Source organism: Pelobates fuscus, chromosome 1 (genome assembly GCF_036172605.1).
Source record: "Pelobates fuscus isolate aPelFus1 chromosome 1, aPelFus1.pri, whole genome shotgun sequence".
NCBI classification, from domain to species: domain Eukaryota; kingdom Metazoa; phylum Chordata; class Amphibia; order Anura; family Pelobatidae; genus Pelobates; species Pelobates fuscus.
Window position 1 is genome coordinate 83,045,104 of NC_086317.1, and position 12,263 is coordinate 83,057,366.

The window sequence follows — 12,263 nt, forward strand, 5'->3', positions numbered from 1 at the left end:
GATGAACCATTTTCTTTTAAAATTATGATAAAGGTTAATTAAATAATATCACAACCAGGTCAATTCCGTCATAGAAAGGCCAGAAACACATTATACTGCAGGAGAAGAAATGGGTAAAAATTGGGTGAGATTTATCAAAGTGTTGTATTCTGGAAAATGGAGCCAAGTACTACTAGTGAGGTGATCTTCACAGAAACCATTGGAAGTAGTACCCAAATCCCATTAATGAGCACTTTCAAGAAAATCACAATTTAATTAATCCCCTCTTTCCCTCCGTTGTCTGTGCAAAACAATTGAGAAATAATACAGACTAATAATATATTTCGGAGCTTAGGATGGTCTAGCTAAACATAAAATGCCTTAAGGAAGATAAACATATAGAGCTTGAGTAAAAAAAAAAATACTGACATAAAACAGGTTATAGTGTCAACAGGAAAATCGTCTACCGTTTAAAGGTTTGAGTAGGGCAGTGTGATAAGAATTTGGGATAAGGAGTGATATTGGCAAGTTAAGGGACTATGTTACAGGGTTAATCTGGGTAATGGAGGGCCCAATTTAATTGGAAGCCAGCATCTTGGATGGCACATTGAGACAAATATTGTTGGTGGATGGATAATAATCTATTCAAGTAATAGAGGTCCAGGCACTCCTTGGTTCAAAACAGGTACTTTATTAGGAACCACAAGAGCAATGTTTCGACCCCAAAAGGTCTTTGTCAAACTTGACAAAGACCTTTTGGGGTCGAAACGTTGCTCTTGTGGTTCCTAATAATGTACCTGTCTTGAACCAAGGAGTGCCTGGACCTCTATTACTTTATTACTTTTTGGAAATCTGGTGTTTGATTCCGGTTCAGCAAGCACCCTGGTTCAGATTTATGGGAGTGAGTGCAGTTCCACACACATTACTAAAGGATAATAATCTATTGGCTGGTTAGAGTTGTGGTAAAATCACTGCCTTAGACTTCGGAAACCCATGTTGAAATTCTGGCTGGACCAACTCACCAGTAACTGTCCTTGGGCAAGACCATATACATATGCTGACTTCAAGCCCTCACAGATTGATGCTCATTTGAGCAGAGACTTCTTCACATTGAAATATCCTATCTATGATTTTAAAGCTTTGTAGAATTTGTTGGTGCGCTATAAGTGCTAATAATAATAATCACTTAACTGATCAGGTTGAACTGTGTCCTATTGTGTTTTACACCCCACCTCCTATAGACTGTAAGCTCGATGGAGCAAGGTCCACTTCAACCTATCGTTCCTGTAAGTTTTCTTGCAATTGTCCTATTTATAGTTAAATTCCCCTGCATTGTGTGTGTTTTAATTTTCATCTGCAAAGTATATCAAAGTATATAAAGTGTAATTTAAATACATTATGACACAAGTATTTAGAAATATTTTAAGAATATCATTTGTGCATAATTTAAAAGGCATAACTGTAAACTCACAACAACCACTCTAGGTATTGAAGGCCATTTTCCATTCATGTCCCTCTTTTATACGTACCAGATTGCATGCTTTTCACAAATCTAACTTTGTGTAGATTTCTGATCTTTGTAATATCGAAAAATGTTCAGTACTCAGACGGATGTGAAGTTTGAATTTTTTTTAGAAAATGCTAAATTAGGACATGCTTACTTACATATACTCCTCCATAGCCTTATTTTCAGTTAGTGAGAGGGAGCAGACCATTCCCTAGGGAGGCATGGTACCAACTATTAAATCCATAGTACTGCTACCCCATCCGGAATATAGTCAGTGAGTCCATTAGTAATTCTCTAACTAAGGCCCGTTATTCCAAATGAACTCCAAGACTATGTTTCTAAATGCTGTGGGATAACTACCTGGTGATCTATTACACTATTTAAAATTGAGGAAGGTTTTACCATTATTCACAGAGCAGCAAGGTTAGTCAAAAACCCTTAGTATTAACACAACCAACAGGTTTTCCAGTTAGTTGAATAATGGCTCTATTGCAAGGGAAGGTACATGTGGAATTTGAGTTAAAAATACTTAACAGCCTTCTGGTTAACCGTCATGAAGTATAAGGACCAGCGGTAGTACAAGACTTGGATGGTACTACCAAAGCAAGTTTGAATTGTAACTAAAAAACGTTATGTAATAAAGTCTGCAAATCCTGAGCAAACTAGTCCATCCCATGGTCTAATTCCTGTGATTGCAAATTAACACCCCATCTACTTTGCAAAGGCCATCATTGTGATATCTCTACGCATGTCCCATTTGAGTCTCTTTCTGCATCACATTTGGACCACAAGCCACTTAGAGGCTCTGCGACTGAACAGAAATTTGCTTACTCCATAGACATTTTTGAGACCATTCTACTGCATATGCACTGCCTTCTCTAAGTTTATTTCTGTTTTGTCTATGTTTTTTTTTTTTTTTTTGTTCAGTTTTATAATGCTGATGTATCAAACTTGATAAATGTGACTAAGTTCCAGTCTGACTTAATTATAGTATACTGTAGGACAGGGATAGGCAACCTTCGGCACTCCAGATGTTTTGGACTACATCCCCCATAATGTTCTTACACTCATAATGCTGGCAAAGTATCATGGGAGGTGTAGTCCAAAACATCTGGAGTGCCGAAGGTTGCCTATGCCTGCGTGTAGGATTACTATTTGCTAACTATAAAAAAATATATAGTTTTCCTACTTTTTAATTTTAATACCTATTTTCATGACTATGTACACTAACTGTAGTTTATAAATAAAAAAAAGTTCCACGGACAACCCCCCTTCTAAAACAGTTTGTCTGTATCAATATATTTGTCCCATCTTTTTACTTACAGTAATATGAAGCCTGTGAACAGAAGCCTCTTATTGTTTTCAATAGTTAACTTCCTAGCTGAGGCACAGAAGATAAAGTTGCTTTCCCAAGGACGATGTCTGTGGGCGTCTAATTGATGTGTACTGCTTGAAAACGCAGCACCCCTAACTGCTAACACATTTTAGTTTGAACCCTGTATTCATAGAAGAGTCAATGTTACAAAGGATCCCTCAAAGAAGAAATCCCCATGTCAAAAAAAATAAACAGCACGCAAGTTAATGTTACTAAATAATTCCTTTTCTCCAGAAATAATACCTCTTTTGCACAAAGCTTTCGTTTTCAATTGTTGTATTTCGTGGAACTTGGTTCTAGCCAGACAGGCCACGTTCATTGAACTTGCATACTTCAATATTTTATAGTGGCTGAAGAGAAAACAGATGCCAGTGAATGAGAAATTTAACTCTACGTGTCCCTGAACATGTATCTTGTGCTTCATTTATCACCATTAGTAAGTGTCAGAGAAAATAGCTACTGTAGTCTCTGTATAGCTCTCAGTGGGTTAGGTTGGTTGGAATTACAGCAAGATCTTGTTTGATATATTTGTACATATGGTTATATTATTACATTTATATATGGAGGAAAGATGAGACGGGGTGATATGATAGAAACATTTAAATACATAAAGGGAATCAACACAGTAAAGGAGGAGACTATATTTAAAAGAAGAAAAACTACCACAACAAGAGGACATAGTCTTAAATTAGAGGGAAAAAGGTTTTAAAATAATATCAGGAAGTATTACTTTACTGAGAGGGTAGTGGATGCATGGAATAGCCTTCCAGCTGAAGTGGTAGAGGTTAACACTGTGAGGGAGTTTAAGCATGCGTGGGATAGGCATAAAGCTATCCTAGCTATAAGATAAGGCCAGGGACTAATCAAAAGTATTTTGAAATATCGGGCAGACTAGATGGGCCGATAGGTTCTTATCTGCCGTCACATTCTATGTTTCTATATCTACACTTTCCACATACGTTACAGATTGAATATGAATTCCAGATTAAAGTTGTTGTTTATTATATATTTATTTTATTTCATTTACAGGTTTGGCTTTATTTTGAGGCACCGTCTTATTTTTTGGTGTTTAGATGTTTAGTTGTATTTATATCCGCTGTTTTGTTTTGTTTTGTAGCATGGGATTTTTTTATCTATAAAAGGAGAATGCCCAGAAAATGAAAGTTTAAAATTGTTGGCATCGCTGAATCATAGCACTAAAAGACTGCCAAACAGACTTGGTTTCTTGTAGGGTAATGCTATTTGATGTAATTATACTGCAACATTAGCCAGACATACAAGGTGACTCTATCTTTAACTTTAATTAGACCATTTGCCCCAAATGCCAAAAGGTTGTGCAATTTCCCCCACCCTGAGGAGACCAGTCTAATAACTTTGTGTTCATCAAAACTCGAGTAGACTCCTAGAACATTCAACTGTAAAATATTCATCAAATGTTTTCTTTGAATCTCAATATTTTGCAATACTTAAAAGGACAATATAGGTCTCAAAACAAGTTTAGCTCAATGAAGCAGTTTGGTGTATAGATCATGCCCCTGTAGTATTACTGCTCAGTTCTCTGCTATTAGGGAGTTAAATTACTGTTGTTTATGTTTATGCAGCCCTTGCCACACCTCTCCTGACTGCGACTCACATAGCCAGCGTGAATAAAAATGGCTTCATTTTCAATCAGATGTTTACTTGCATTCAACATTTTTATCTCTTGCTCTATAATCACACACAGCAGGCTCCTGCAAGGTCTGGAAGACTATTAAAAGAGAAATTATAAATTAAACAGAATGTTCAGTAAAGTAAGTTTAAACATTAGATTTTCTTTTCAGGAAGTGTTTAGGAATGATGTGTGAGTCACATGCAGGGAGGTGGGACTAGGTCTGAATAAACAAAAGTGATTTAACTTATAAATAGCAGAGGATTGAGCAATGAGACTGCAGGGACATGGTCTATAGACCAAAACTGCTTAATTAAGCTAAAGTTGTTTTTGTGACTATGGTGTCCCTTTAATATTAAACCATTAGTTAAATATTAACACATATCAGAGATAGAGAACCTGTGGGAGTCCAACTCCATTCAACTCCAACTCCACGATAAGAAACGTGGGCCACGCTAAATTGAATAATAGGCAGCATGTATGTATATGTTGAAACATTTTTTGCTTTAGCATCAGGAATTGAACTCCCATTATCCCAACTTTTAGAGTGTGTATAACAGAGAATATCAATGCCATGGGCCCAAATATGAGGTGATACATGTTATTTGGAAATTAAAAGTCGCTCTGCAGCCTCAGGGCTTTGGTTGAAAGAAGAATAAAGGCAGAATTATGCATCCAAAGCTATGATTTATACACTGTAGCTGCACATTGATTATCAGATAGAAGCTGTGAATTCTTGGCGGTGATATTTTGTTTTAGCATAAACAAGTCTTAGAAGCTATTCTCAAAACATAGTTTCATAACGTGATTGCTTTGCGGTGCTTGCTAAAGGTAACATAAGTTATCAGTCTAACATCTCTGCGAATGAATGTGTTAAGCCCTGAACCTTCTCTGCTCAGAACACTGGTAAAGAAGAACAAAAATGCAATTTGCCTGTCACTTGTTTGGTTCTTTGATTAGATAATAGGCATGCAGGACCCATACATGATGTATATCCAATAAAAATAAAATATTAGAGACCATTAATACTGCAATACACAATGGCCATCATATCACTATATTAAAATATGGTACTGAATGATAGCATGAGATTCACCAAATAAAAACAAATAAACCAAAAAAGGAAGAACAAGCTTAACAAAAAAAAAGATGTGTGTGAGTAAATGTAAAAATAACAGAAACCATTGTTTTCTTATTATGGCAAAACCATGTGAAAAAAAAAGAAGCAGAGATTTTTTTATTTTATTTTTTTAAACCCAAGGCTATTTTTTATTTTAGTTTATTTCGGTGTTCTCTTCTGGTCACACAAATTCTCTGACAAGGAAAAAAACATATTTTTTTTTTTGTTCTGTGTGCTTACAGAACTCGCTAGATCTGTTATCTATATCTGATTAACACTGCTACTGTTTACTGGCAAGAGGGTAATCTATCATGGCCCGCACTCCGTCCTTACTTAAGCACGGAAAAGCAACAGTTGTTCTCTAAGCTTTCAGGAATTTAATGGGCTGTTTTCGGCAGAATGTTTAAAATGAAAGTACAGGCACATGACAGACCACACAGCTGGCAGCACTGGGCTCAGTGTAGAGCTAATCCAGAAACAAATATGTCTCCATGTAACCCTTGTTTGAGAACCTAGTTCAATCTGTAGATAATATCTACTCTAGCATCCCAAGGTTCTAGATTGTGTACACATGTATTGTCTGGGTCTTTTCTGGAATTCCCAGGTCCATTCCTCCCATAGCATTAATACATCAAATATCTAAGGTCAATATGGACTTGTATCGAGATAAGCTCTCCATGGGCCTTTGTCTTTGAGGATTATTCTTGTGTGGTGAGTACCTTTAGGCCAGCTATAAGGATCCCACTAAACAAACACTGGTGGGAGCAAGCTTTTTCTCTCCCTATGGAAAGATCTCATGATTTCTAAGAAGACATTCCCCTTTCACCTTGTTGCTCCCTTAGAGGAAAGTGAATTCTATGGATCTGTAGTAATACACTTGTTCTGTTTCTACCAATACCCTTTATTTCTTGGTTTCTCTGACCTTGTACACTTGGATAGCCTTTACCGACTGATATATAATTGCTTTATGTTTCTTATTCTCTGGAATATGGCCTGGTGTGTCATGCAGAGCATGATTTTCAGTGACGCTCGGATGGTTCTCATAGCACTTTATTATGCCACCCTTTGTGACAGCTTGGATTGGTAGTGTATATACGTCTTGGATAACTAAGCAGAAATGCCAATGTATTCAAAGCTCAAAGCCAATAAATAATGTCTGTTTGCTATAAATTGGACGGAACAATATATTTTATGTTTTTTTTTTTTTTAGTTTTCATTTCTGAAGTTATAAATTTAAGATATAGCCATAGACGACAGGACAGAGGGGAGACAGATAAAGGGCTGCTGTGCCTTTAAATTACTATGTGAATACATATACAAAATAAACAGGCTGCCTGTAGGAATATCTTCTCTATTTTATTTTAACACGTCCTATTGAATGTTTGCAGCTTTCCTTTGGTAGCACGGCAGCTGAGCCCTGCTATATAGAGATAAATATGCCTGAGTATTTCAGGAATAGTAGATTGTCTTCTGAGCAGCATTGGCCCAAAGACCAATAATATCTGGATAGGCTAACGGAGCCAGTATGTGTCTCTCATGTGACACCAGTTACACAATGTCTTACATGTGTAGGAGACAAAAACTGTAATAAGGTCTGTAGTTTTTTGCTTTGTTTTGTTTTTTTACAAGTATGTTCCCTTTCTAAACACAGGGACAAACAATATTTAAAAAAATAAATCAAAATAGGAAGGATCAGTAAGAATGCCCCATTTTGCATGTCCATTTGTTAACCAGAAAGTATAAGAGGAATTTTCTGTAATTTCTTTCAAAGGTGTTGCCCTTTGTACGTGCAAATTAGAGGCTGTGGTAGGTTTGTGGTATCAACCCCCCCAAATCCTCCCAACTCCTGTTGTATCCAGTTTATACTTATAATCCACAGACACAAACCAGGAGATCACCTGAAGCAACCGTCATTTCTCCTCCATGTCAAATCCTCTGTACACAGATAAAGAAGAATAACAAAAAGAAATGCTGGTCCTTTGGAAAGTGGTGGCAGTGGCTAATAGTTCCTCCTCCGGAGGTCAGCGTACAATGACAGCTAACACAAGAAGGAAGAGCAGCAGTGACACCCTGACCCCATCACATCTGTTGCCTGCTGCCTGCTGCACTCCACTGGGCTTCCTGTTCGGCGTCCTCCGAGTACATTTAGTCTTCCTCTTTGTGGAAGCAGTGGGCACAGTGCCGTAATTGAATTTGTCATGATAATCCGGCACATAATCCTGGAGATCATGCATGCTTTTCCCAGATACAGGTTTTGAGATACGATTTCTGTTCTTGTGACTGGTACAATTCTTCCCTGGTTTCCGAGAACCAGGACGTGGATCAGGAGGAGCAGCCGGTTCATTTTGATGTAAGCCAAGGTCCAGCTCCTTCCCTTTCTCTTTCGAAGAGTGGTGAGAGTGGTGGCCTTTGTGGGCTATCTGGTGTGTCGTACTGAACGTATGGGTTTTAATCTGATGAAGAGATTCGGAACTCGAACAGCGTATGAAATCCTCTGCTCTAAGTTGTTTGAGATCTCTACCTTCCATCTCATCTGGCGATTCACATATCACATTTGAACTCGATCCTCTAAATCTACGTAACCATTCCCAGAGAGATCTAGCTTTGCAACCACAGTCCCATGGATTTCCATTAAGCCTAAGAAATTCAAGAGCAGAGAGGTGGGCCAAGCACTCACCTTGAAGTTCAGATAGGCTGTTATTAAAGAGGAAGAGTGTGGTTAACCTTTTTAGGTCGTGAAATGCATATTTGTTAACCCACTGGAGCTGGTTTTGATGGATGAGAAGACGATCCAGATTAACCAGCCCTCGAAATGTGTTCTGATGCAGGCTCCAGAGCTTGTTGCCATGGAGAAATAGATGGCTCAAGTTAACCAAATCTATAAAAATGTCATCTTGAAGAAATTCTATGTGGTTGTCCTGCAGGTAAAGGAACTGCAGGCTATGGAGGCCACTAAATATCCCTGTGGGTAAGGAGCTGAGGCCACATTTGTACAGGTACAGAGCGTGAAGCCTGGACAGACCTTGGAAAGTCTCTGCTGACAAAGCCCTTAAGTAACGATTGTCCCCTAGGTCTAGCTCTTCCAGATTGTCAAAGCCTTCAAATGTGGCCGGATCAATGAAAGTGATGTTGTTTGAGTACAGCCAAAGAGTGACCAAAGAAGGGCTGAAGTGACCTCGAAGTAGCATTGTGATCTGGTTGTTTTGCAGAAATATCCTCTCACTGATCTCTGGGATCCCTTCAGGTATGGCTCCAAAATTATGAGCCTGGCAGCTTACTGTCATTGGTGATGGGTAGCATACACAGTTTATGGGGCACGACGAAATGAAAGGCAGCTGCAGCCCAAACAGAATGAAGAAGAGATCCAGATGACATCCTAGGAGAAAGGAGATAAGGGTTAGTCATATTTTTAAAAAAAACATAAAAATTCAAGACACCATTGCATAATTTATAAAGCAAAATGAAAAAAAAATGTGTCAGATAGTATTAGGGATACAATTAAACTAGTAAATATAGACAAATCATTTTATTGTATTTTTCTTTACATATACCTATACAATGTGCTGGTATAAGACTTCCTAAATTAAATGCTTTCTCTTTAATTACCAGATGAATTTTAAAGTACATGAAACAATCAATCAATCAATAAATAAAAAAATAATAAATAAATAAAGCATGGATTTGTTATACAGAGAGTACCCTAATCCCACTATGGTGGGCAACAACACTTGGCTAATGGATGTTCAGACTCCTTGTGAATACATGTATTTTATTAAAGCTGTAATTGTATTCTACTTAAAGTGACACTATCATGCTGAAAACATGCAACCAATGCAAAGCAAAAGTAGATTTCTGTAGCACTGCTTTAGAACTTGGTGTGGAAAAAGCTGTGTGTTTAATATTCTCTTAATCTGGATTTCGTGTTTGAACTCAGACCAGTGCTAGGAGTTCTCATTGTAAGACTAAATAAAAAGTATGGAGAATTGAAACCAAGTTACGAGATATACAAATATCATTATGGTGATTGCATGGATACAGATTTATCATCGTCATAAATGAAGTACATGAAAAAAATTTAGCATAGAGAATTATTTAATTATACAATGTCCGTTTTAGACATTTCCTGCAGAGAAACGGATACTTCTATATCTCAGTAAGACACGAAATACGTTTATTTTTTAGATGAATGTGACAATATTATATATTCTTGCTCTCTCTAACCAACACGTTCAGCCTTGGCACCTTTACCTTTAGGCCCACTTCTAGAACCTTACAATCCATTCCTCATTACAAGATTCTTGCAATCTTGAAAATCTCTCCATCTCCAATAAAGCCAACCATGTCATTCCTGTTAATGTGTATCTGCGTTTATTGTTTTGTGTATGGTAAATTTGCAACTCAAGAGTGTATTGTTTCTACATCCGAGTACGTACTTTAAAAAGAGAGAAATCTCAGTGTATTCTTCTTTCGTAAAACATTTTCTAAATAAATAAAAACATCTCAGAGATGATCTTCAGAGTTGTGTCAAAATAGAGAGAGAGAGAGAGAGAGAGAGAGAGAGATGATACACAGGTGCCTACATGAAATCCTCTAATGCCATGTATTCGAGTTACAACAGATATATTAAAGGTGAAATTCCTTTATGACATGACCACTAAAGGGTAACTCAATAATTGGCACAATTATAACCAGAATTGTGATCTGATTGTGACAAGGGATTCCAAACAAGTAACATTGGAGAATCCAAGGCAGCAATACTAGCAACTGCTGCTTGGATTTTTGGTACCGAGCAGTTTTGTAATCATGAATGGTTATAATCATGATTTGCATCAAATTATCCATGAACAATGCCTATCGGGGTCTCAAAGTGACCTTCTCTTGTCCCCTGCTCCTTCTCACACTGCTAATTCTCCCCTACAGAATTTCTAAGCACAGTACAATTCCTTGTAACTCCCTACTCTGTCATAGCAGACTTCCATATAGCCTCTGTTCTTTTAAAATGTATCTTGAAGAAAGAGTCACATAATATCTACTTTCCTAGTCCACTGCCTTCTTTCACTTTCCATTCTACAATATGTCATTATTAGAAACTAGGTACAGGCATCATATATATCCACCTCTCCTCCCCTACGACACAACTCGAGGAGATTCATCAGACTGGTCAGCTTTTATAAGTGGTCTAAGGTACTAAAAGGTAGTATAATCACCATGGAAACCGATGAAACCTGCACATTCCATTGGTAACTCTTCCCTCCACTGATAATTCTCCCCCACAATTCTCTGCTCTTGTGTACCTTTATTCCTTCTTCTTAAATTGTAAGTATGTTTGTGCAAGGCCCTATTCATCTCCTGTGTCATCAAAAAAATTTAAATGATTTGATGCTATGTACTCCTGGTGTAAAAATGGAAGGTAATGCAGAATATATTAACACTAAATAAAAAAATATTTATTAACACCACAAATAATAATAATATGTTACTCTGTTCCTGAATATTAAACTAATATGCTGTATGATAAGGCAAACATGTCTTGCTGGGAATCTGATGCATTTAGTCGACTATTATGGGCTTGTTTAAGCATTTCTGTCAAACAAAGTTTGACCCTGTAGTTTACCTATTTGGAGACTCAGCAGGCAGTATGATATGTTTTCAAAGGACAGGGCCTTAGTTTCTATTTGTATACCTCTGGGGGGAATCTATGATCTAGACATGTGCAATTCGTTTCAGTCCGAATGTGAATTTGGACGAATTTTGGGCAATTCGGACATTCGGATGCTTCCGAATGTCCGAAGTGCCGAATTGTCGAAGTCCCGAATTTCGGAAGTGCTGAACTGAACCGAATTGCCAAAGCCCCGAATTGATGAAGTCCCGAATTTTGGAAGTGCCGAACCAAAAGGCCGAAGTGCCGAGTTTCGGAAGTGCCGAAGTGCTTCGGATTTCTGAAAAGTGGCAAAAGAAGAGATGGAGGGAAAATTACGTGGCAGGGTTAGGGTTAGGGTAGAGTTAGAGTAGGGTCAAGGTAGGGTTAGGGTTAGGTTAGGGGTACGGTTAGGTAAGGGTTAGGGTATGGTTAGGGTAGGGTTAGTGGTAGGGTAGGGTTAGGGTTCGGGTAGGGTTACAGTAGAGTTAGGGTAGGGTTAGGTTAGGGCAGGTTTAGGGTTAAGGTAGAGTTAGGGTTAGGGTAGGGTTAAGATAGGGTTAGGGTTATGGTAGAGTTAGGGTAGGGTGAGGGTCAGGGTAGAGTTAGGGGTAGAGAAGGGTTAGGAAGCCCTACAGATTTTCTGAATTGCCGAAGTCCTGAATTGCTGAAGTCCTGGATTGCCGAAGTCCCGAATTGCGAAGTGACATATTTTTTTCTTACCCGAATTTCCAAACCAAATTTTTGGATCATGCACAGCCTTACTATGATCTATTGTTATGGTTCAATTTTTATTTAATGTGCATTAAGCTAGTTTGTATTATTAAAAATAACCAACTTAGTTATTTTCTAAATATACACATTTTAATACTTTATGTTTTTAAATGCTGTTATGAAATGTTCAATGGAATGTTTTAACAATAAATACGTTTTTTTGTAGCTATTTTGTTTAAAATAATGGTAAAATAATGTCTATCTGCATCGATATTAGGATAT

General features: G+C 37.6%; 1 protein-coding gene across 1 annotated transcript in view; it reads right to left on the reverse strand.

Moving 5' to 3' along the window:
* Positions 1-5,770: 5,770 nt before the first annotated feature.
* RTN4RL1 (reticulon 4 receptor like 1) overlaps positions 5,771-12,263 on the reverse strand; it is a 175,914-nt gene continuing 169,421 nt past the window's right edge. Inside the window, exon 2 of the mRNA XM_063449940.1 lies at positions 5,771-9,005. Coding sequence (XP_063306010.1) covers positions 7,651-9,005 — 1,355 coding nt within the window. The 3' untranslated portion in view covers positions 5,771-7,650. The remainder of the gene's footprint in view (positions 9,006-12,263) is intronic.